The following is a 27,046-nucleotide window of genomic DNA, read 5'->3' on the forward strand; positions in this document are numbered from 1 at the left end:
GGGCTGTTGCACAGTTGGCTCTCCCCTTGCGCCTCTGTCTTTTTTCCTGCCAACTACTAAGTCTCTTCGACTCGCCACAATTTAGCCCTGTCTTTATGGCTGCCCGCCAGCTCTGGCGAATGCTGGCAACTGACTCCCACGACTTGTGATCAATGTCACACGATTTCATGTCGCGTTTGCAGACGTCTTTATAACGGAGACATGGACGGCCGGTGGGTCTGATACCAGTGGCGAGCTCGCTGTACAATGTGTCTTTGGGGATCCTGCCATCTTCCATGCGGCTCACATGGCCAAGCCATCTCAAGCGCCGCTGACTCAGTAGTGTGTATAAGCTGGGGATGTTGGCCGCTTCAAGGACTTCTGTGTTGGAGATATAGTCCTGCCACCTGATGCCAAGTATTCTCCGAAGGCAGCGAAGATGGAATGAATTGAGACGTCGCTCTTGGCTGGCATACGTTGTCCAGGCCTCGCTGCCGTAGAGCAAGGTACTGAGGACACAGGCCTGATACACTCGGACTTTTGTGTTCCGTGTCAGTGCGCCATTTTCCCACACTCTCTTGGCCAGTCTGAACATAGCAGTGGAAGCCTTACCCATGCGCTTGTTGATTTCTGCATCTAGAGACAGGTTACTGGTGATAGTTGAGCCTAGGTAGGTGAACTCTTGAACCACTTCCAGAGCGTGGTCGCCAATATTGATGGATGGAGCATTTCTGACATCCTGCCCCATGATGTTCGTTTTCTTGAGGCTGATGGTTAGGCCAAATTCATTGCAGGCAGACGCAAACCTGTCGATGAGACTCTGCAGGCATTCTTCAGTGTGAGATGTTAAAGCAGCATCGTCAGCAAAGAGGAGTTCTCTGATGAGGACTTTCCGTACTTTGGACTTCGCTCTTAGACGGGCAAGGTTGAACAACCTGCCCCCTGATCTTGTGTGGAGGAAAATTCCTTCTTCAGAGGATTTGAACGCATGTGAAAGCAGCAGGGAGAAGAAAATCCCAAAAAGTGTGGGTGCGAGAACACAGCCCTGTTTCACACCACTCAGGATAGGAAAGGGCTCTGATGAGGAGCCACCATGTTGAATTGTGCCTTTCATATTGTCATGGAATGAGGTGATGATACTTAGTAGCTTTGGTGGACATCCGATCTTTTCTAGTAGTCTGAAGAGACCACGTCTGCTGACGAGGTCAAAGGCTTTGGTGAGATCAATGAAAGCAATGTAGAGGGGCATCTGTTGTTCACGGCATTTCTCCTGTATCTGACGAAGGGAGAACAGCATGTCAATAGTCGATCTCTCTGCACGAAAGCCACACTGTGCCTCAGGGTAGACGCGCTCGGCCAGCTTCTGGAGCCTGTTCAGAGCGACTCGAGCAAAGACTTTCCCCACTATGCTGAGCAGGGAGATTCCACGGTAGTTGTTGCAGTCACCGCGGTCACCTTTGTTTTTATAGAGGGTGATGATGTTGGCATCGCGCATGTCCTGGGGTACTGCTCCCTCGTCCCAGCACAGGCATAGCAGTTCATGTAGTGCTGAGAGTATAGCAGGCTTGGCACTCTTGATTATTTCAGGGGTAATGCTGTCCTTCCCAGGGGCTTTTCCGCTGGCTAGGGAATCAATGGCATCACTGAGTTCCGATTTGGTTGGCTGTATGTCCAGCTCATCCATGACTGGTAGAGGCTGGGCTGCATTGAGGGCAGTCTCAGTGACAGCATTCTCCCTGGAGTACAGTTCTAGGTAGTGCTCAACCCAGCGGTCCATCTGTTTGCGTTGGTCAGTGATTATGTCCCCCGATTTAGATTTGAGGGGGGTGATCTTCTTGATGGTTGGCCCAAGAGCTCTCTTCATGCCATCATACATTCCTCTGATGTTTCCGGTGTCTGAGGCCAGCTGAATATGGCTGCATAGGTGTTGCCAGTAGTCGTTTGCGCAACGCCTAGCTGTTCTTTGTGCAGTACTTCTGGCTGCTTTAAGTGCTGCGGATGTTAAATCGCTGGGGGCTTTCTTGTAGTTCAAAAGTGCAATGCGCTTAGCGGCTATGACAGGTTCCAGCTCTTCATTATGAGATTGAAACCAGTCTGCATTTCTCTTCGCACTTTTGCCGTAGGTGGTCAAAGCTGACTCATAGATGGCGTCTCTGATGTGGGCCCACTTGGTCTCAGCATCCCCTGTGGGAGTGTTTTGAAGGGCTGTTACAAGTGAATTTAGAAATTTTTGTAACAGCTGTGGGTGAGAAATTCTGCTCGTGTTGATGCGCGGGTGGCCCTTCTGCTTGGAATGATGCAACTTCTTTGGTCTGAGTCTAACCTTGCTGCACACCAGGGAGTGGTCGGTGTCGCAGTCCGCACTGTGGAAGCTGCGTGTGATTTGAACACTGTTTAAGGCGGCTCGCCTTGTGACAATGAGGTCTAGCTGGTGCCAACGACGTGATCTTGGGTGCCTCCATGAAACCTGGTGACAGGGTTTAGTGTGAAAGAACGAGTTGGTGATGCAGAGGTTATGATAGGTACACAACTCAAGCAGTCTCTGCCCGTTCTCATTCATCCTTCCAACGCCATAGCGCCCAAGGCAGGAGGGCCATGAGTCATGGTCGGCCCCAACCCTGGCATTAAAGTCCCCCAGCAGGAATAGGTGTTCGGTGTTGGGGATGCTGCTAATGATGTTATGGAGTTGTTCATAGAACTGGTCTTTAGCTTCAGGTGCGGAACAGAGTGTTGGAGCATAGATGCTGAGTAGGTGTACTGGACCAGAGGTGGTGAGCAGTCGGATGGACAGTATGCGTTCCGAGCCATTTGAGGGAGGCTCTATCATGCTGAGCAAGGAGTTTCTGATGGCGAAGCCCACTCCATGCTGTCTTGGTTCTTCAGGATCCCTGCCCTGCCAGAAGAAGGTGTAGTCTTGCTCTGCTAGAGAGCCACTCGCAGGGAGGCGAGTCTCCTGAAGTGCTGCAATGTCCACATTGAGTCTACTGAGCTCGTTGTTAATGATGGCGGTCTTCCGAGAATCGTTGATTTGTGTAAGGTCTTCCGACAGGCCAGGACACATAGTTCTGACGTTCCAGCTTGCAAAACGAAGGGCTGGTACCTTCTTTCCTTTTTTCATGTTGTTTGGTGCGGTGTATCAGTCCACCTTTCGGGCAATGACCCTGAGCTCCAAGCACCCATTGAAGCAGGCAGACTGTGGCGGGACAGAACCTTATTGACCGGGGGCTGCCCGGTTTGAGGCGGGCGGTAGCTGTCCAGTGAGGTGCAATGACCTCTCCCACCGACAAAGGCAACCCGTGGCGCCCAGTTTCTACGCCAATTTATCTGGACTTATAACCCGTAACTGCTGCCTTCCGTGTTGTTTCAGTCGCTGTGAGGCAACTATGGAGTGACCTCTCCATGGCGCATGCCTGGGCAAATTTATGGAGGTTGAGAGTTGCCCAGTCGTCAAAACCCCCCTCTCGGCCTTTCTGGTGGGGTCCAAAGGAGTGCAGGACACGACGTTTGGCACCAGTATGGCTGCAGGAACTGCCGGAAACATGCCAAAGGTGACACATGACCGCCTACGGGGTTCCGCTCCGGATTTTCTGTTAGGGTTTACTCCCTTAGCCTTGGTCTCTCCCGAGACGCCCACAAGGCAGTGGGGTTGTTGGGGCCCCTACACAGGTGTAGGATGGTGCCGGTGGGAGGAGGGGATGCAAGGGGGAGGGGAGAAATAAGGAGACCAATACTGTACACAGTACTCCAGATGTGGTCTCACCAATGCCCTGAATAACTGAAGAATAACCTCCCTACTTTTGTATTCAATTTTGCTCACAATAAACGATAACATTCTATTAGCTTTCCTAATTACTTGCTGAACTTGCACACTAAACTTTTGTGATTGCACCGGGACACCCAGATCCCTCTACATCTCAGAGCTCTGCAGTCTCTCATCATTTAGATAATATCCACTCAGCTCCTGACCTCATTACAGCCTTGGTCCAAACATGGACAAAAGAGCTCAACTCAAGAGGTGAGGTGAGAGTGCCTGCCCTTGATATCAAGGCAGCATTTGACCGAGTATGGCATCAAGGAGCCCTAGCAAAACTGGAGTCAATGGGAATCAGGGGAAAATTCTCCGCTAGTTGGAGTCATATTTAATGCAAAGGAAGATGGTTGTGTTTGTTGGAGGTCAATCATCTGAGCTCCAGGACATCACTGCAGGAGTTCCTCAGGGTACTCCATCTTCAGCTGCTTCATCAATGACCTTCCTTCAATCATAAGGTCAGAAGTGGGGATGTTCGCTGATGATTGCACAATGTTCAGCACCAATTGTGACTCCTCAGATACTGAAGCAGTCCATGCAAAATGCAGCAAGACCTGGACAATATCCAGGCTTGGGCTGATAAGTGGCAAGTAACATTCGCGCCACACAAGTGCCTGGCAATGACCATCTCCAACAAGAGAGAATCTAACCATCTCCCCTTGACATTCAATGGCATTACCATCACTGAATCCCCCACTATCAACATCCTGAAACTGAACTGGAGTAGCCATATAAATACCGTGGCCACAAGAGCAGATCAGAGGCTAGGAATCCTACAGCGAGTAACTCATCTCCTGACTCCCCAAAACCAGTCCACCATCTACAAGGCACAAGTTAGGAGTGTGATGGAATACTCTCCACTTGCCTGGATAGGTGCAGCTCCAACAACACTCAAGAAGCTCGACACCACCCAGGACAAAGCAGCCCATTTGATTGGCACCCATCCACAAACATTCACTCCCTCCACCACCGATGCACAGTGACAGCAGTGTGTACCATCTACAAAATGCAGTGCAGCAACGCACCAAGGCTCCTTAGACAGCACCTTCCAAACCCACGACCTCTACTAACTAGAAGGACAAGGGCAGCAAATGCATGGGAACACCACCACCTGCAAGTTCCCCTCCAAATCACACACCATCCTGACTCGGAACTAGATCACTGTTCCTTCACTGTCGCTGGAACAAAATCCTGGAACTCCCTAACAGCACTGTGGGTATACCTACCACACATGGACTGCAGCGGTCCAAGAGGGCAGTTCACCACCATCTTCTCAAGGGCAATTAGAGATGGGCAATAAATGCTGGCCTGGCCAGCAACGCCCTCAAACCATGAATGAATAAAAAAATCTTACTGCCAAAATGGACAATTTCACATTTTCCCACATTATACTCCATTTGCCAGGTCTTTGCCTACTCACTTAACCTATCTGTATCCCTTTGTAGCCTCATGTCAGGCTCTACATTCAGCCAGTTTCTACTCTTTGTTTTCAGCCTCAGAAGTGTTAAAAATGTGATCACACAGTTGTATGTTGTAACAGTAACATTAACCTTGTTTATAAAACTACATTGTTGTTGCCCATGCTTATGACAACTTGTGCCGCCCATCTGTGAGTCGGTCTGATTGTGTGACGTCACGTGAGTGGTGGGGATGAGGGTTCTGACCTGTTCTCTTGTATGGCCTCAACCGTGGTGTTGTGTGTCAGCAACTTGCATTTTGGAGCAGCCAGGGGATCCGTGTGGACTTTGAGAAGCTCTGTGGTAGTCCATTCCACAGACTCACAACCCACTGTGAAAAAGATTCTATTGCTTTCTGCCTTATTTAATCTTGTATCTAAATTATCTCATTCCAGACCCCTCTATCATTGGAAATGTCTGTTTCTATCGACCTTGTCCCATCCCTTTATAATTTTAAAACTTCTATGATGCTATCTCATAATCTCTATTCTAAGGAAAACAGCCCCAATTTTCAAGTCTTTGTTTGTATTTCCTCACATCATGCAGCATCCTAACTGCTTCACACTGAACTAAAAAAGTTTACAGCACAATCCTTTGTGTCCATACCAGTTCTTTGTTACATCAATCCAAACTAAACTCATTGCTCTGCTCTCGCCACATAACCTGGTATCTTCTGTTTCAAATTTTAAAATATGCAATATCTGCTTCAACTATTCACTGAGAATTACTTTATAGTGTTCTTATGTTAAGTGAAAGTAAAGTCCAACACACAACAATGAGATGAATAACCATTTAATTTGTTTTTGGTGATGTCACCAAGTTTTTTTTAATTCGTTCTTACATTCTTGGGAAGTGGCCTACTCCTGCTTCTAATTCGTATGTTAGTATGTGAGCATCGCTGGCAAGGCCAGCATTTATTGCCCTTGAAACTGAGAGGCTTACTAAGCCATTTCAGAGGCCAGTTAAGTGTCGCCATGTTGCTGTGGGTCTGAAGTCATGTGTAGGCCAGATAAGGACAACAGATTTCCTCCCCTGAAGGGCATTAGTGAACTAGGTGGGACTTTTACAACAATCCAGTACGTTCATGATCATTATTAATGAGCCTATCATTTAATTCCAGATTTATCAATTAATTAAATTTAAATTCCCACTGTTGCCGTGGTGGAATTTGAACTCGTGTCTCCACAGCAATAGTCCAGGCCTCTGGATCACTACTCTAGTTGCTACCATCCCCTGTTACCAAGGAAATTCCCAATTCTTCAAATAGTCAACAGAATCACTGGAACAAGGAGATGAAGACTTGATTTAAGTGTATATCGAAACACTTTGCTCCTCGCTCAACAATGCAATGCCACATCAACCTTGATTAGCTCAAGTCCCAGAATGGGTTTGACCCTCAATCTTCTAACTCGGAGGTTAAAATGTGATTGAACTCAAATTACATTCTGTATCCAGTATACTCTGTATCAAACGGAATATATGAAAGGTTTTAAGCCAATGCTACTGGAACCTAAAGCTGCCCCTGAATTGATCCAAATGTGCTTTCACCTTTTCACAAGTTTTCACCCTGATGATAATAGTTTCCTAAAGTTGGCCGGTCTGCTTTTATAACAGACACAGTCCATAGCTCTATTATTAGGGGTTAGAGTATTGAAAAGAAGAAAAACAAAAAAAAACAATTAAAAGCAACAAATTGTGATTGGCAACCGAAAATAAAGGTCAACACAGCATAGGACTACAATTCCCATCGTCCTTCAGTGTCAGAGCACATGCGCAGTGGCTAGTTTCCGGTTCATGGTAATCACTGCCGGTTGGGTGACCTTGATCGTTTCGGTCGACATGGCGGCTGTTGTCAGGCTGGGTCTAATGTGTGGACGTGGTTTTAAGCGTGAGTGATCGCTTCTTGTAGCTTGGGAGGGGGGAAATCTTTCAGCTGTTTGGGTTTAATGTACGCCTGGTGTTGCTTGTCCGTGGGAGGCGATTGAGTGAGCGTTTGTTCTGAATTCTTCCCTCCCCAACGCACACACAGGCTGACCCCCTCTCGCCCAGGCCCGGTTGCTGTGGTAACGGCCACTCTGCTCTCCCCATTATCACATCATTGCAAATAATAGCTTATTTAATTTCTTCTCAATCACCACTCAATCTCTTGTGATGTTGCAGAGAGATTCTAGTGACTTGAGCAGAGAAGGTTAAGAGGAGATTTAATAGAGCTGTTCAAAATTATGAAGGTTTTTTTTCTTGGCTCCGTCAGCCCATCCCTAATTGCCGTTAATGGTGAGTTGCCACCTTGGCAGTCCTTGAGGTGCAAGTACAAGGTACACCCACAGTGCTGTTTGATAGAGTAAATAAAGAGAAACTGTTTCCAGTGGCAGGAGGGTTGATAACCAGAGGACACAGATATAATTGGTAGAAGAACCAGAGGGGAGAGGAGGAAACATTTTGACAAAATGAGTTATGATCTGGAATGTGCCTCCTGAAAGGGCAGCAGAAATTGATTCAATACTAACTTTCAAAAGAGAATTGTTATGGACATAATGGCATTGAAGGAGGCCATTCGGCCCATTGAGTCTATACCAGTTCTCTGGAAAGCAATTCAGTCATTCCCATTCCCCTGCTCTATCCCTGAAGCCCTGCAAGTTTATTTTCCTCACGTGTCCATCCAATTCTGTTCTGAAGTCATTCATTGTTTCTGCTTCCACTACCCTTGTAGGCAGCGAGTTCCAGATCGTTACCATTTGCTGTGTAAAAAAAAAGTTCTTCCTCACACTCTCCCCTGCATCTATTGTCCAAAACCTTAAATCTGTGTTCCCTAGTCCTCGTACCATCAGCTAATGAGCACAGCTTTTCTTTATCTATCTTTCTAAACCTGTCATAACCTTGTACACATTTATCAAATCTTCCTTCAACCTCCTTTGCTCTGTGGAGAACAGCCCTAGCTTCTCCAACCTAATCTTGTCACTAAAATCCCCCATCCCTGGAACCAATTTGGTAAATCTGTGCATCCTCTCAAGGACTTCCTAAAGTGTGGTGACCAAAACTGGACGCAGTACTCTAGTGTGGCCTAATCAGGGCCTTATAAAGGTTCAACGTAACTTCCCTCCTTTTGTAATTGATAGTTCTATTTATGAAGCCTAAGATCCCATATGCTTTGCTAACTACCCTCTCAATATGTCTTGCCACATTCAAAGATCTATGCACCTGACTCTGGAGATCCCTCTGTCCCTGTAAACTCTGTAGAACTGTGTCATTTAGTCTATATTGCCTCTCCTTATCCCTTCTACCAAAATGTATCACCTCACACTTCTCTGTCTTAAATTCTATCTGCCACATGTCTGCCATTCTGCTAGCCTGTCTTTGTCCTGTTGCAGTCGATTGCTATCGTCCTCACTTTGCCACTCCTCCAAGTTTGGGTCAGCAGAAAATTTTACTCTGAATTCCAATATCCAAGCCATTTGTATACATCAAAAAAAGCAGTGAATAAATACTTGAAGGGAAAGAATTTGCAGGGCTATGGGGAATGTGCAGGGGAGTGGGACTAATTGGATAGCACTACCAAAGAGGCAGCACAGACACAATGGGCTGAATGGCCTCCTGCTGTGCTGTTTCATTCTATGAAATATAAAATCAGTGGACAGCACATTCACCCTTGAGTCAGAAAGTCATGAGTTCAAGTTCCACTCCAGAGACTTAAGTGCATAATTCAGACTGGGAGTGCTACACTGTCAGAGGTGCTGTCTTTCAGATGAGATGTTAAATAGAGGGCTCATTTACCTTCTCAGGTGGGAGGTAATAGGTCCCTTGGCAATGTTTAAAAGGGCAGGGGAGTTCTCCCTGGTATCCTGTCCAATATTTAGCCCTCAACCAACATCACGAAAAGTAGATTATCTGGTTGTTATTACATTGCTGTTTGTGGGAGCTTGCTGTGTGCACATTGGCTGCTGTATTTCCTACACTACAACTGTGACTACACTTCAAAAGTACCTCATTGGCAGTAAAGTGCATTAGGACATGAAAGGTACTATATAAATGCAAGTTCCTTTCTTTAACTGTCAAGACATATATAGTCTTTGGATGAAGCATGGTTACATAGAAACATAGAAAATAGAAGCAGTAGGCCATTCGGCCCTTCGAGCCTGCTCTACCATTCATTATGGTAGGCGGTGGCGTAGTGGTATTATCACTGGACTAGTAACCCAGAGACCCAGGGTATTCTTCTGGGGGCATGGGTTCAAATCCCACCACAGCAGAAGGTGGAATTTGAATTTAATAAATCTGGAATTAAAACTAGTCTAATGATGGCCATGAAACCATTGTCGATTGTTGTAAAAACCCATCTGGTTCACTAATGTCCTTTAGGGAAGGAAATCTGCTGTCCTTACCTGGTCTGGCCGACATGTGACACCAGACCCACAACAATATGATTAACTCTTACATGCACTCTGAAATGGCCAAGCAAGGCACTCAGTTGTACCGAACCGCTACAAAGTCTATAAAAAGGAATGAAACCGGACGGACCACCCGGCATCGACCTCGGCACCGGAAACGACAATGGCCAACCCAGCCCTGTCGACCCTGCAAAGTCCTCCTTACTAACATCTGGGGGCTTGTGCCAAAGTTGGGAGAGCTGTCCCACAGACTAGTCAAGCAACAGCCTGACATAGTCATACTCACGGAATCATACCTTACAGACAATGTCCCAGACACTGCTATCACCATCCCCGGGTACGTCCTGTCCCACCGGCAGGACAGACCCAGCAGAGGTGGTGTACAGTAGGGAGGGAGCTGTCCTGGGAGTCCTCAACATCGACTCCGGACCCAATGAGGTGTCATGGCATCAGGTCAAACATGGGCAAGGTAACGTCCTACTGATTACCACCTACCGCCCTCCCTCAGCTGATGACTCAGTACTCCTCCGTGTTGAACACCACTTGGAGGAAGCACTGAGGGTAGCAAAGGCACAAAATGTACTCTGGGTGGGGGACTTCAATGTCCATCACCAAGAGTGGCTCGGTAGCACCACTACTGACCGAGTGGCCGAGTCCTAAAGGACATGACTGCGAGACTGGGTCTGCAGCAGTGGTGGGGGAACCAACACGAGGGAAGAACATACTCGACCTCGTCCTCACCAATCCGCCTGCCGCAGATGTATCTGTCCATGACAGTATTGGTAGGAGTGACCACCGCACAGTCCTTGTGGAGACAAAGTCCCGCCTTCACATTGAGGATATTGTCCATCGTGTTGTGTGGCACTATCACCGTGCTGAATGGGATAGATTTCGAACAGATCGAGCAATGCAAAACTGGGCATCCATGAGGCACTGTGGGCCATCAGCAGCAGCAGAATTGTACTCAACCACAATCTGTAACCTCATGGCCCGGCATATCCCCCACTCTACCATTACCACCAAGCCAGGAGACCAACCCTGGTTCAATGAAGAGTGCAGGAGGGCATGCCAGGAGCAGCACCAGGCATACCTCAAAATGAGGTGTCAACCTGTTGAAGCTACAACCCAGGACGACTTGCATGCCAAACTGTGTAAGCAGTATGCGATAGACAGAGCTAAGCGATCCCATAACCAACGGATCATGTCTAAGCTCTGCAGTCCTGCCACATCCAGCCGAGAATGGTGGTGGACAATTAAACAACTAACTGGAGGAGGTGGCTCCACAAATATCCCCATCCTCAATGATGGGGGAGCCCAGCACATCAGTGCGAAAGATAAGGCTGAAGCATTTGCAACAATCTTCAGCCAGAAGTGCTGAGTTGATGATCCATCTCGGCCTCATGAAGTCCCCAGCATCACAGATGCCAGACTTCAGCCAATTCGATTCACTCCACGTGACCTCAAGAAACGACTGAAGGCACTGGATACTGCAAAAGCTATGGGCCCTGACAATATTCCGGCAATCGTACTGAAGACCTGTGCTCCAGAACATGCCGCGCCCCTAGCCAGGCTGTTCCAGTACAGCTACAACACTGGCATCTACCCTGCAATGTGGAAAATTGCCCTGGTAGGTCCTGTACACAAAAAGCAGGACAAATCCAACCCGGCCAACTACCGCCCCATTAGCCTACTCTCAATCATCAGTAAAATGATGGAAGTTGTCATCAACGGTGCCATCAAGCGGCACTTGCTTAGCAACAACCTGCTCAGTGACGCTCAGTTTGGGTTCCACCAGGGCCACTCAGCTCCTGACCTCATTACAGCCTTGGTTCAAACATGGACAAAAGAGCTGAACTCAAGAGGTGAGGTGAGAGTGACTGCCCTCGACATCAAGGCAGCATTTGACCGAGTGGGGATGTTCGCTGAAGATTGCACAATGTTCAGCACCATTCGTGACTCCCCAGATACTGAAGCAGTCCGTGTAGAAATGCAGCAAGACCTGGACAATTTCCAGGCTTGGGCTGATAAGTGGCAAATAACATTCGTGCCACACAAGTGCCAGGCAATGACCATCTAACCATCTCCCCTTGACATTCAACGGCATTACCATCGCTGAATCCCCCACTATCAACATCCTAGGGGCTACCATTGACCAGAAACTGAACTGGAGTAGCCATATAAATACCGTGCCCACAAGAGCAGGTCAGAGGCTAGGAATCCTGAGGCGAGTAATTCACCTCTTGACTCCCCAAAGCCTGTCCACCATCTACAAGGCACAAGTCAGGAGTGTGATGGAATACTCTCCACTTGCCTGGATGGGTGCAGCTCCAACAACACTCGAAGCTTGACACCATCCAGGACAAAGCAGCCCACTTGATTGGCACCCCATCTACCAACATTCACTCCCTCCACCACCGACGCACAGTGGCAGCAGTGTGTACCATCTACAAAATAGACTGCAGCAATGCACCAAGGCTCCTCAGACAGCATCTTCCAAACCCGCGACCTCTACCAACTGGAAGGACAAGGGCAGCACATACATGGGAACACCACCACCTGCAAGTTCCCCTCCAAGTCACACACCATCCTGACTTGGAACTATATCGCCGTTCCTTTACTGTCGCTGGGTCATAATCCTGGAACTCCCTTCCTAACAGCACTGTGGGTGTACCTACCCCATATGGACTGCAATGGTTCAAGAAGGCAGCCCACCACCACCTTCTCAAGGGCAATTAGGGATGGGCAACAGCGACGCCCACATCCCGTGAATGAATAAAAAAAAAATGATCATGGCTGATCATCCAACTCAGTAGCCTGTTCCTGCTTTTCCCCCCATATCCTTTGATCCCTTTCGCCCAAAGAGCTATATCTAACTCCTTGAAAACGTACAATGTTTTGGCCTCAACTGCTTTCTGTGGTAGCGAATTCCACAGGCTCACCATTCTCTGGGTGAAAAAATTTCTCCTCATCTCAGTCCTGAAAGGTTTATCCTGTATCATTAGACTATGAGCTCTGGTTCTGGACTCCCCCACCATCGGGAACATCCTTCCTGTGTCTACCCTGCCAAGTCCTGTTAGAATTTTGTAGTTTTCTATGAGATGCCCCCTCACTATTCTGAACTTCAGCGAATATAATCCTAAACGACTCAATCTCTCCTCATATGTCAGTCCCGTCATCCCAGGGATCAGTCTGGTAAACCTTCTCTGCACTCCCTCTATAGCAAGAGCATCCTTCCTGAGATAAGGAGACCAAAACTGCGCATAATATTCCAGGTGTGGCCTCACCACGGTCCTGTATAATTGCAGCAAGACATCCATGCTCCTGTACTCGAATCCTCTTGCTATGAAGGTCAACATACCATTTGCCTTTTTCACCGCCCGATGCACCTGCATGCTTACCTTCAGCGACTAGTGTACGAGAACACCCAGATCTCGTTGCATATTCTCCTCTCTGTTTGTAGCTATTCAGATAATAATCGGCCTTCCTGTTTTTGCTTCCAAAGTGGATAACCTCACATTTATCCACATTATACTGCATTTGCCATTCATTTGTCCACTCACTCAACTTGTCCAAATCACCCTGAAGCCTCTCTGCATCCTCCTCACAACTCGCCCTCCCACCCAGTTTTATGCCATCTGCAAATTTGGAGATATTGCATTTAGTTATAAATCATTAGTATATATTGTGTATAGCTGGGGTCCTAGCACCGATCCCTGCGGTACCCGACTAGTCACTGCCTACCATTCGGAAAAAGACCCATTTATTCCTACTCTTTGTTTCCTGTCCGCCAACCAATCTTCTATCCATCGCAATACACTACCCCCAATCCCATGCGCTTTAATTTTACATGCTAATCTCTTACGTCGGACTTTGTCGAAAGCCTTCTGAAAGTCCAAATAAACCACATCCATTGGCTCCCCCTCATCAACTCTACTAGTTACATCCTCGAAGAATTCTAGTAGATTTGTCAAGCATGATTTCCCTTTCGTAAGACTCCGCAGACTTGGAGGGCGGAGTTCCAGAGCGGTAAGTATAAAAAACTTACCTCGGGGATTCTCGGAGCAGACTCGGAGGGCGGAGTTCCAGAGCGGTAAGTTACCTCGGGTGGGGAAAAAAAGCTGAAAAAGTGACGTCACAGGAAAGCTGTGACCTGATTGGCTGGTAGGGAATCTGTACCGAATTTGAAAATAAAACTGATAATTGATTAAAACTCTAATTAACTAATAAGTAGAGCAACTAAACCTGAGGGAGGAGATTACTGTATTTAGTTAGCATTTAATATTTATAGTAGGAATCTAGCACTAGGGACCATATAGTTAATTATAACAATTTAGTAAGGATTTAATAAGTATTTTATATTAACTAATTAGTGCTAGAAACTACAGTTAGAGGGGTGAAGTGCTTCACCTGTGAGATGTGGGAGGTCCGTGACGCTTCCAGCGTTCCAGAGGACTACATCTGCAGGAAGTGTACCCAGTTGCAGCTCCTCACAGACCGCATGGATCGGTTGGAGCGGCAACTGGATGCTCTTAGGAGCATGCAAGTGGCAGAAAGTGTCATAGACAGGAGTTTTAGAGACATGGTTACACCCAAGGTGCAGGCAGATAGATGGGTGACCGCTAGAAGGGGCAGGCAGTCAGTGCAGGAATCCCCTGTGGCTATCCCCCTCTCTAACAAGTATACCGTTTTGGATACTGTTGGGGGGGATGGCCTATCAGAGGAAAACAGCAGCAGCCAGAGCAGTGGCACCATGGCTGGCACTGTTGTTCAGGGAGGGACAAAGCGCAGAAGAGCAATAGTTATAGGGGACTCTATAGTCAGGGGCACAGATAGGCGCTTCTGTGGACGTGAAAGAGACTCCAGGATGATATGTTGCCTCCCTGGTGCCAGGGTCAAGGGTGTCTCTGAATGGACAGGGGGCATTCTGAAGGGGGTGAGTGAACAGCCAGAGGTTGTGGTACACATCGGTACCAACGACATAGGCAGGAAGAGTGATGAGGTCCTGCAGGGGGAATTTAGGGAGTTAGGTAGTAAGTTTAAAAAACAGGACCTCTAGGGTTGTAATCTCTGGATTACTCCCTGTGCCACGTGCCAGTGAGGCTAGAAATAGGAAGTTCGTGCAGCTAAACACGTGGCTGAGCAGCTGGTGTAGAAGGGAGGGTTTCAGATATCTGGACCATTGGGCTCTCTTCAGGGACAGATGGGACTTGTACAAGAAGGACGGGTTGCATCCAAACTGGAGGGGCACTAATATCCTGGCTGCAAGGTTTGCGAACATCACTCGGGAGGGTTTAAACTAGTGTGGCAGGGGGGTGGGAACCAGATCAGTAGGACAGCTAGTGAAATAAATGAGGAGGACATAGTAATAAGGCCAGTAGGACTAAGAGGAAGAGCAGGCAGGGAGATGTTGCTGAGCACAGCGGGACTGGTGGTCTGAAGTGCATTTGTTTCAATGCGAGAAGTATAACAGGTAAGGCAGATGAACTTAGAGCTTGGATTAGTACTTGGAAATATGATGTTGTTGCTATTACAGAGACTTGGTTGAGGCAAGGGCAGGATTTGCAGCTAAATGTTCCAGACTTTAGAAGCTTCAGGTGGGATAGAGGGGGATGTAAAAGGGGTGGGGGAGTTGCATTACTGGTTAAGGAGAATATCACAGCTGTACTGTGGGAGGACACCTCAGAGGGGTCATGCAGCAAGGCAATATGGGTGGAGCTCAGGATTAGGAAGGATGCAGTCACAATATTGGGGGTTTACTACAGGCCTCCCAACAGCCAGCGGGAGGTAGAGGAGCAGATATGTAGACAGATTTTGTAAAGATGTAAAGGTAACAGGGTTGTGGTGGTAGGTGATTTTAACTTTCCCGATATTGACTGGGACTCACTTAGTGCTAGGGGCTTGGATGGGGCAGAATTTGTAAGGAGCATCCAGGAGGGCTTCTTGAAACAGTATGTAGATAGTCCAACTAGGGATGGGGCCATTCTGGACCTGGTATTGGGAAATGAGCCCGGCCAGGTGGTCGAAGTTTCAGTGGGGGAGCATTTCGCGAGCAGTGACCATAATTCCATAAGTTTTAAGGTACTTGTGGATAAGGATAAGAGTAGTCCTCGGGTGAAGGTGCTAAATTGGGGTAAGGCTAATTATAACAATATTAGACAGGAACTGAAGAATTTAGATTGGGGGCGGCTGTTTGAGGGTAAATCAACATCTGACATGTGGGATAAAAACAAGAAATGCTGGAACCACTCAGCAGGTCTGTCAGCATCTGTGAAAAGAGAAGCAGAGTTAACGTTTCGGGTCAGTGACACTTCATCGGAACTTCATCCGAAGAAGGGTCACTGACCCGAAACGTTAACTCTGCTTCTCTTTTCACAGATGCTGCCAGACCTGCTGAGTGGTTCCAGCATTTCTTGTTTTTATTTCAGATTTCCAGCATCCGCAGTATTTTGCTTTTATATCTGACATGTGGGAGTCTTTCAAACGTCAGCTGATTAGAATCCAGGATCAGCATGTTCCTGTGAGGAAGAAAGACAAGTTTGGCAAGTTTCAGGAAGCTTGGATAACACGGTATATTGTGAGCCGAGTCAAAAAGAAAAAAGGAAGCATTTGTAAAGGCTGGAAGGCTAGGAACAGACGAAGCACTTGAGGAATATAAAGACAGTAGGAAGGAACTTAAGCAAGGAGTTAGGAGGGCTAAAAGGGGTCATGAAAAGTCATTGGCAAACAGGATGAAGGAAAATCCCAAGGCTTTTTATACATATATAAAGAGCAAGAGGGTAACCAGGGAAAGGGTTGGTCCACTCAAGGACAGAGACAGGAATCTATGTGTGGAGCCAGAGGAAATGGGTGAGGTGCTAAATGTGTACTTTGTATCAGTATTCACCAAAGAGAAGGACTTGGTGGATGATGAGCCTAGGGAAGGGAGTGCAGATAGTCTCAGTCATCTCATTTCAAAAAGGAGGAGGTGTTGGGTGTCTTGCAAAGCATTAAGGTAGATAAGTCCCCAGGACCTGATGGGATCTACCCCAGAATACTGAGGGAGGCAAGGGAAGAAATTGCTGGGGCCTTGACAGAAATCTTTGCATCCTCATTGGCTACAGGTGAGGTCCCAGAGGACCGGAGAATAGCCAATGTTGTTCCTTTGTTTAAGAAGGGTGGTAAGGATAATCCAGGAAATTATAGGCCGGTGAGCCTTACGTCAGTGGTAGGGAAACTATTAGGATTATTCGGGACAGGATTTACTCCCATTTGGAAACAAATGAACTTATTAGCGAGAGACAGCATGGTTTTTTGAAGGGGAGGTCGTGTCTTACTAATTTGATTGAGTTTTTTGAGGAAGTGACGAAGATGTTTGACGAAGGAAGGGCAGTGGATGTTATCTATATGGACTTTAGTAAAGCCTTTGACAAGGTCCCGCATGGCAGACTGGTACAAAAGGTGAAGTCACACGGGATCAGAGGTGAGCTGGCAAGATGGATACAGAACTGGCTCGGTCATAGAAGACAGAGGGTATCAGTGGATGGGTGTTTTTCTGAATGGAGGGATGTGACTAGTGGTGTTCCACAGGGATCAGTGCTGGGACCTTTGCTGTTTGTAGTACATATAAATGATTTGGAGGAAAATGTAGCTGGTCTGATTAATAAGTTTGCGGACGACACAAAGGTTGGTGGAGTTGCGGATAATGATGAGGATTGTCAGAGGATACAGCAGGATATAGATAGGTTGGAGACTTGGGCGGAGAAATGGCAGATGGAGTTTAATCCGGACAAATGTGAGGTAATGCATTTTGGAAGGTCTAATGCAGGTGGGAAGTATACAGTAAATGGCAGAACCCTTAGGAGTATTGACAGGCAGAGAGATCTGGGCGTACAGGTCCACAGGTCACTGAAAGTGGCAACGCAGGTGGATACGGTAGTCAAGAAGGCATACGGCATGCTTGCCTTCATCGGTTGGGGAATAGAGTATAAAAATTGGCAAGTCATGTTGCAGCTGTACAGAACCTTAGTTAGGCCACACTTAGAATATTACGTGCAATTCTGGTCGCCACACTACCAGAAGGACGTGGAGGCTTTGGAGAGGGTACAGAGGAGGTTTACCAGGATGTTGCCTGGTCTGGAGGGTATTAGCTATGAGGAGAGGTTGGAAAAACTCTGATTGTTTTCACTGGAACGACAGGGGTGGTGGGGCGACATGATAGAGGTTTACAAAGTTATGAGCGGCATGGACAGAGTGGATAGTCAGAAGCTTTTTCCCAGGGTGGAAGAATCAGTTACTAGGGGACATTGGTTTAAGGTGAGAGGGGCAAAGTTTAGAGGGGATGTGCGAGGCAAGTTTTTTTACACAGAGGGTGGTGAGTGCCTGGAACTTGCTGACGGGGGAGGTGGTGGAAGCAGATACGATAGCGACGTTTAAGAGACATCTTGAAAAATACATGAATAGGAAGGGAATAGAGGGATATGGACCCCGGAAATGCAGAAGGTTTTAGTTTAGGCAGGCATCAAGATCGGCTCAGGCTTGGAGGGCCAAATGGCCTGTTCCTGTGCTGTACTGTTCTTTGTTCTAAATCCATGCTGACTCTGTTCGATTCTCCCACTGTTCTCCAAGTGTTCGGCTATAAAATCTTTGATAATGGACTCTAGAATTTTCCCCACTACCGACGTCAGGCTTTCTCTCTACCTCCCTTTTTAAATAGCGGGGTTACATTAGCTCAATAATTTCAGAGCATGACGGGCCCCCCATTTTACTTTCATTTTCAGTTATTTTTTCTTCTCTTTTTTTTACATTATTTTTTACATTTTTTACAATTTTTTTTTGCATTTATTTCATTTCATCTTAGTTTGTTCAGTTTGCTTACCCACTGTTTTTCTTCAGGATTGCACTTGCTGCTGTTCAATATTCAGTGTATTCACACCTAATCTGTACTAATGCTTTGTCTTTCAACACACCATTTTCATATTGTTTGCCTTTGCTCCAGGACCTTTTGGTCAGCTATGTGGCCTGGTCCAATCTACACCTTCTCCTTTGTTATCTCTTGCCCCATCCCCACTTCGCTTGCTTATAACCTGTGACTTTTCTAATATTTGTCAGTGACGAAGAAGGGTCACTGACCCGAAACGTTAACTCTGCTTCTCTTTTCACAGATGCTGCCAGACCTGCTGAGTGGTTCCAGCATTTCTTGTTTTTATTTCAGATTTCCAGCATTCGCAGTATTTTGCTTTTATTACATTAGCTACCCTTCAATCTGTAGGAACTGTTCGAGTCTATAGAATCTTGCAAGATGACCACCAATGCATCCACTATTTCTCGGGCCACTTCCTTAAGTACTCTGGGATGTAGATTATCAGGCCCTGGGATTTATTGGCCTTCAATGGGGTTAGAGGTGACTGTAATTGTACCAGGGTTTGCAGGTGTATTTCAGTCCCATTTTAAGGTAATATGCATTGTTCCTATTTTTTATATTCTTGTAAATTCCGGTGTCCAGATTTATTTAGTTTTTCTTTAACCTTTAGGAATTTTGTTAAATATCCTTTGGGGGTAAAGACATAGGTATGCAGTTTTTAAGAGATTAAATGGATTAAGTAGAGTACATGATAGAGTGGATTGTACTCTTATTCGTTCCTGGGATGTGTGTGTCGCTGGCTAGGTCAGCATTTATTGCCCATCCCTAATTGCCCATGAGAATGTGGTGGTGAGCTGCCTTCTTGAACTGCTGTAGTCCATGTGGTGTAGGCATACTTGCAGTGCTGTTCGGATTTTGACCCAGCGAAAGTGAAGGAACGGAGATATAGTTCCAAGTCAGGATGATGTGTGGCTTGGAGGGGAACTTGCAGGTGATATTCCCATGCATCTGCTGTCCTTCACCTTCTAGGTGGTAGAGGTCGTGGGTTTGGAAGGTGCTGTCTAAGGAGCCTTGGTGCATTGCTGTAGTGCATCTTGTAGATGGTACACAGTGCTGCCATTATACGTCGATGCTGGAGGGAGTGAATGTTGAAGGTGGTGGATGGGGTGCCAATCAAGCGAGCTGCTCTGTCCTGGATGGTGTCAAGCTTCTTGAATGTTGTTGGAGCTGCACCTATCCAGGCAAGTGGAGAGTATTCCATCACACTCCTGACTTATGCCTTTTAGATGGATAGGCTTTGGGGAGTCAAGAGGTGAGTTACTCACCCCTTGATTCCTAGCCTGTGACCTGCTCTTGTAGCCACAGTATTTATATGGCTACTCCAGTTGAGTTTCTGGTCAATGGTAACCCCCAGGATGTTGATAGTGGGGGATTCAGCGATCGTAATGCCACTGAATGTCCAGGGTTGGTGATTAGATTCTTGTTGGAGATGGTCATTGCCAGGCACTTGTGTGGCATGAATGTTACTTGCCACTTATAAGCACAAGCCTGGATATTGGGCAGGTCTTGCTGCATTTCTACACGGACTGCTTCAGTATGTGAGGAGTCGCGAATGGTGCTGAACATTGTGCAATCATCAGCGAACATCATAACGTCTGGCCTTATGATTGAAGGAAAGTCATTGATGAGACAGCTGAAGATGGTTGGGCCTGGAACACTACCCTGAGGAACTCCTGCAGTGATTGCATGGAGCTGAGATGCTTGACCTCCAACAACCACAACCATCTTCCTTTGTGCTAGGTATGACTCCAACCAGTGGAGAGTTTTCCCCCTGATTCCCTTTGACTTCAGTTTTGCTAGGGCTCCTTGATGCCATCCTCAGTCAAATGCTGCCTTGATGTCAAGGGCAGTCACTGTCGCCTCGCTATTGGAATTCAGCTCTTTTGTCCATGTTTGGACCAAGGCTGTAATGAGGTCAGGAGCTGAGTGGCCCTGGCGGAACCCAAACTGAGTGTCACTGAGCAGGTTATTGCTGAGCAAGTGCTGCTTGATAGAAATGTCGACGACACCTTCCATCACTTTACTGATGATTGAGAGTAGACTGATGGGGTGGCAATTGGCCGGGTTGTACTTGTCCTGCTTTTTGTGTACAGGACGTACCTGGGCAATTTTCCACATTGCTGGGTAAATGCCAGTGTTGTAGTTGTACTGGAACAGCTTGGTTAGGAGCGCGGCATGTTCTGGAGCACAGGTCTTCAGAACTATTGCTGGAATGTTGTCAGGGCCCATAGCCTTTGCAGTATCCAGTGCCTTCAGTCATTTCTTGATATCACGCGGAGTGAATTGAGTTGGCTGAAGACTGGCATCTGTGATGCTGGGGACTTCAGGAGGAGGCCGAGATGGATTATCAACTTGGCACTTCTGCTGAAGATTGTTGTAAATGCTTCAGCCTTATCTTTTGCACTGATGTGCTGGGCTGTCCCATTGTTGAAGATGGGGATATTTGTGGAGACACCTCCTCCAGTTAGTTGTTTAATTGTCCACCACCATTCACGAATGGATTTGGCATGACTGCTGAGCTTAGATCTGATCCGTTGGTAATGGGATCGCTTATCTCTGTCTATCACATGCTGCTTATGCAGTTTGGCATGCAAGTAGTCCTGGGTTGTAGCTTCACCAGGTTGACACCTCATTTTGAGGTATGCCTGGTGCTGCTCCTGGCATGCCCTCCTGCACTCTTCATTGAACCAGGGTTGGTCTCCTGACTTGATGGTATTGGTAGAGTGGGGGATATGCCGGGCCATGAGGTTACAGATTGTGGTTGAGTACAATTCTGCTGCTGCTGATGGCCCACAGTGCCTCATGGATGCCCAGTTTTGCATTGCTAGATCTGTTCGAAATCTATCCCATTTAGCATGATGATAGTGCCACACAACACGATGGACGGTATCCTCAATGTAAAGGCGGCACTTCGTCTCCACAAGGACTGTGCGGTGGTCACTCCTACCAATACTGTCATGGACAGTAGCATCTGCGACAGGCAGTTTGGTGAGGACGAGGTCAAGTATGTTTTTCCCTCGTGTTGGTTCCCCCACCACCTGCTGCAGACCCAGTCTAACAGCTATGTCCTTTAGGACTTGGCCAGCTCGGTCAGTAGTGGTGCTACCGAGCCACTCTTGGTGATGGACATTGAAGTCCCCCACCCAGAGTACATTTTGTCCCCTTGCCACCCTCAGTGCTTCCTCCAAGTGGTGTTCAACATGGAGGAGTACTGAGTCATCAGCTGAGGGAGGGCGGTAGGTGGTAATCAGTAGGAGGTTACCTTGCCCATGTTTGACCTGATGCCAAGAGACTTCATGGGGTCCGGAGTCAATGTTGAGGACTCCCAGGGCAACTCCCTCCCTACTGTATGCCACTGTGCCACCACCTCTGGTGGGTCTGTCCTGCCGGTGGGACAGAACATACCCGGGGATGGTGATGGCAGTGTCTGGGACATTGTCTGTAAGGTATGATTCCGTGAGTATGACTAGTCTGTGGGACAGCTCTCCCAACTTTGGCACAAGCCCCCAGAAGAGGACTTTGCAGGGTCGACAGGGCTGGGTTTGTCGTTGTCCTTTCCAGTGCCTAGGTCGATGCCGGGTGGTCCGTCTGGTTTCATTCCTTTTTATTGACTTTGTAGCAGTTAGGTACAACTGAGTGGCTTGCTAGGCCATTTCAGAGGGCATGTAAGAGTTAACCACATTGCTGTGGGTCTGGAGTCATATGTAGGCCAGACCAGGTAAGGACAGCAGATTTCCTTCCCTAAAGGACATTAGTGAACCAGATGGGTTTTTACAACAATCGACAATGGTTTCATGGCCATCATTAGACTAGCTTTTAATTCCAGATTTATTAATTAAATTCAAATTCCACCTTCTGCTGTGGTGGGATTCGAACCCATGGCCCCAGAGAAATACCCTGGGTCTCTGGGTTACTAGTCCAGTGATAATACCACTATGCCATCGCCTACCCTTGTATAACATTATTATGATGCCAATAATATTGTCATGAGATCAGAACCGATCTTGCACTCAACTCAAAGTGCAGGATACCAATAATGCTACACAGGACAGCTTGCATAAATAAGGACTCTGACCAGATAAGGCAGGTTAAAAAAAACAAGATAATACAACATTCGCGAACAGAAAGCATTTTGCATGGGCCATAATTGCTCCAGACAAAAATACAAGAAAGCATAAAACGGTCATCGAGCTCATTCCTTCACAAGGAAGTGGTGGCACAGTGGTATTGTCACTGGACTAGTAACCCAGAGACCCGAGTTATTGCTCTGGGGACATGTGTTTGAATCCCACCACGGCAGAATTAAACAGAAAAGCTAGTTCAATGATGGCCATTAAACCACTGTCGATTGTTGTGAAAACCCATCTGGTTCACAAATGTCCTTTTAGGAAAGGAAATCTGCTGTCCTTGCCTGGTCTGGACTCCAGACCCACAGCAATGTGGGTGATTCTTAAATGCCCTCTGAAATAGCCTAGCAAGCCACTCAGTTGTATCTAACCGCTACGAAGTCAATAAGGAATGAAACTGGACAATCACCTAGCATTGACCTAGGCACTGGAAATGACAATGGCAAACCCAGCCCGGTCGACCCTGCAAAGTCCTCCTTACTAATATCTGGGGACTTGTGCCAAAGTTGGGAGAGCTGTCCCACAGACTAGTCAAGCAACAGCCTGACATAATCATACTCATGGAATCATACCGTACAAACAATGTCCCAGACACCGTCATCACCATCCCCGGGTATGTCCTGTCCTACCGGCAGGACAGGCCCAGCAGAGGTGGAGGCACAGTGGTATACAGTTGGGAGGGAGTTTCCCTGGGAGTCCTCAACATCAACTCTGGACCCCATGAAGTCTCACGGCATCAGGGCAAACATGGGCAAGGTAACCTCCTGATTACCACCAACCCCGCCCCATCTCCACCTCGGCGGATGAATCAGTACTCCTCATGTTGAACACCACTTGGAGGGAGCAGTGGGTGGCAAGGGGACAGAATGTACTCCAGGTGGGAGATTTCAATGTCCATCACCAAGCGTGGCTCGGTAGCACCACTACTGACCGAGCTGGTCGAGTCCTAAAGGACAAAGCTGCTAGACTGTGCGGCAGGTGGTGAGCAAACCAACAAGAGAGAAAAATATACTTGACCTCGTCCTCACCAATCTGCCTGCCACTGATGCATCTGTCCATGATAGTATTAGTAGTCCTTGTGGAGACAAAGTCCCGTCTTCCCTTTGACGATACTCTCCAACTAACTGGAGGAAGTAGCTCCACAAATATCCCCATCCTCAATGATGGGGGAGCTCAGCACATCAGTGCAAAAGATAAGGCTGAAGCATTTGCAACATTCTTCAGCCAGAAGTACCGAGTTGATGAACCATCTCGGCCTCCTCCTGAAGTCCCCAACATCACAGATGCCAGACTTCAGCCAATTCGATTCACTCCGCGTGATCTCAAGAAACGACTGAAGGCACTGGATACTGCAAAAGCTATGGGCCCTGACAATATTCCGGCAATAGTACTGAAGACCTGTGCTCCAGAACTTGCCGCGCCCCTAGCCAAGCTGTTCCAGTACAGCTACAACACTGGCATCTACCCTGCAATGTGAAAAATTGCCCAGATATGTCCAGTACACAAAAAGCAGGACAAGCCCAACCCAGCCATTTACCGCCCCATCAGTCTACTCTCAATCATCAGTAAAGTGAAGTAAGGTGTCATCAACAGTCCCATCAAGTGGCACTTGCATAGTAATAACCTGCTCAGTGACGCTCAGTTTGGGTTCTGCCAGGGACACTCAGCTCCTGACCTCATTACAGCCTTGGTTCAGACATGGACAAAAGAGCTGAACTCCAGAGGTGAGGTGAGAGTGACTGCCCTTGACATCAAGGCAGCATTTGACCGAGTATGGCATCAAGGAGTCCCAGCAAAACTGAGGTCAGTGGGAATCGGGGAAAACCCTCCGCTGGCTGGAGTCATACCTAGCACAAAGAAAGATGGTTGTGGTTGTTGGAGGTCAGTCATCTGAGCTCCAGGACATCACTGCAGGAGTTCCTCAGGGTCGTGTCCTAGGCCCAACCATCTTCAGCTGCTTCATCAATGACCTTCCTTCAATCATAAGGTCAGAAGTCAGGATGTTCGCTGATGATTGCACAATGTACAGCACCATTCGTGACTCCTCAGATACTGAAGCAGTCTGTGTAGAAATGCAGCAAGACCTGGACAATATCCAGGCTTGGGCTGATAAGTGGCAAGTAACATTCGTGCCACACAAGTGCCGGGCAATGACCATCTCCAACAAGAGAGAATCTAACTATCTCCCCTTGACATTCAACGGCATTACCATCGCTGAATCCCCCACTATCAACATCCTAGGGGCTACCATTGACCAGAAACTGAACTGGAGTAGCCATACAAATACCGTTGCTACAAGAGCAGGTCAGAGGCTAGGAATCCTGTGGTGAGTAACTCACCTCCTGACTGACCAAAGCCTGTCCACCATCTAGAAGGCACAAGTCAGGAGTGTGATGGAATACTCTCCACTTGCCTGGATGGGTGCAGCTCCAACAACACTCGAAGCTCGACACCATCCAAGACAAAGCAGCTCACTTGATTGGCACCCCATCTACAAACATTCACTCCCTCCACCACCGACGCACAGTGGCAGCAGTGTGTACCATCTACAAGATGCACTGCAGCAATGCACCGAGGCTCCTTAGACAGCTCCTTCCAAACCCGTGACCTCTACCAACTAGAAGGACAAGGGCAGCAAATACAAGGGAACACCACCACCTGCAAGTTCCCCTCCAAGTCACACACCATCCTGACTTGGAACTATATTTCCGTTCCTTCACTGTCGCTGGGTCAAAATCCTGGAACTCCCTTCCTAACAGCACTGTGGGTGTACCTACCCCACATGGACTGCAGCGGTTCAAGAAGGCCACCTTCTCGAGGGCAATTAGGGATGGGCAATAAATGCTGGCCTAGCCAGCGATGCCCACATCCCATGAATGAATTAAAAAAAAAAGGGAATGGGAGTGTGGGGCAGTATCAGCTACCATTTGTGTTCAAATAGTATCCAGCTGTTTCTCTGCACAGCCATTCTGAATTTCGCATCCATCAGTCTATTAACTGACTGCTTGCCAACATTGGGTTGTTGCTGCCTCAGAACATCCTTCAACTTGACACTTGCAAGACCAAGAACATCCTCCTCCTTCACACTGTGAACAGGCTTGAAGACCTATTTGGCCCCAAGCTAACATTAAATCCATATTTTGACTACTTCTAAGACCCATATCCCCATCTTTATCATCTCCAGGCTAGATTTCAGTACTTCCAAGCATCACCCTACAAAAGTTCAAAGTCATCCAAAAGTCCACTACCCATCCAATCATGTGGGAGATCCCACTTAGTTGTTCTGTCCTTTCCACAGTGTTAAATGTAAGTTTATTTTCCTATTTGTAAAACTGCCCACAGTGATGCACCATCCCTCCAGTTGTGACCGCCTCAATTGTCCATGCTGGTATGTGCCTTCCACTCTTCCACCCCTGGCCTCCTGTGCGTTTCCCTGACACCTGCAGAAGAACCTTCAGCTTTTCTACCTCTAGACCCAGGAACACTCTTCCTAACACCCACCACCTTGCTGCTTTTCTCTCCACTTTTGAAAGCCTTCTCAAAGTCTATTTATTCCACCACACCTTCAGTTACTTACTTAACGCTTCTGCTTGGAGTCCATTTTTTTCCTGCCTGTGAAGTACCTCGAGACATTTACTCTATAAAAGGCAATATTTAAATGCAAGTTGTTGCTAGCCATCCCAGTTCAAAGGCTGACTCATCCAGAGTCCGGATATGCTGTTTGATTTTATCTGGATTTAAACAAAGTGCCTTGCATTTATTTTACATGTTGCACTTTTCTGGGCGTTCAGAGTTTAATGTGTTATGATTTGTAACAGAACCTATTCAGGAAGTATAATCTTTCATACTTTTAATGTGTGAAAAAGACCATAGATATTTGGAGGACAAGGAAGAGCAGTCGCAGCTTCCTGGAGGATGTTTGTTGCTGTGATTTATTTTCCTCACCTGTTTGGGATTGGAACTTAAATCCTAAATCTCTCGACAAAAGACGCAACTTGCACTTAAATACCAAGCCTTTAATGTAGAAAATGTCACAAGGAGCTTTACATGTACTTTGGGGAATGGAGGGAGGGATCAGAGAAACAGCAGATAAAAGGAATATAAGTATAAGCAGTGAGTCTTGGAGAGAGTTAGGAGAACTGACTGAAAGCTTGGTCGAAAAGCTGGGTTTTGAGATGGATGTGGGGTAGAGAGAGAGGTAGGTAGGTAAATATTATATTCATGGAGGTTGCCCACCAAATGGGGCTGCACAAAATGTCCCATTCATATACTGCAGACTCCTTCAAAACTCCCACCAGTGCAAAGATTGGACCCAGCTGTGACTTCTCCCTCCCTCCTTCAGAGGATGAGCTTTGAACATTCATAGGAAGCATGGCCAGTTGGACAAGGTC

At 47.3% G+C, this 27,046-nt stretch overlaps 1 protein-coding gene across 1 annotated transcript in view; it reads left to right on the forward strand.

Annotated features, from left to right (window-relative positions):
* The first annotated feature begins 7,059 nt into the window (after nt 1-7,059).
* The window catches only part of sdhdb (succinate dehydrogenase complex, subunit D, integral membrane protein b), a 44,655-nt gene continuing 24,668 nt past the window's right edge, over nt 7,060-27,046 (forward strand). The window contains exon 1 of the mRNA XM_068054130.1: nt 7,060-7,132. Coding sequence (XP_067910231.1) covers nt 7,084-7,132 — 49 coding nt within the window. The 5' untranslated portion in view covers nt 7,060-7,083. The remainder of the gene's footprint in view (nt 7,133-27,046) is intronic.

The sequence above is a fragment of the Heterodontus francisci genome, chromosome 22 (genome assembly GCF_036365525.1).
Source record: "Heterodontus francisci isolate sHetFra1 chromosome 22, sHetFra1.hap1, whole genome shotgun sequence".
Lineage (NCBI taxonomy): Eukaryota > Metazoa > Chordata > Chondrichthyes > Heterodontiformes > Heterodontidae > Heterodontus > Heterodontus francisci.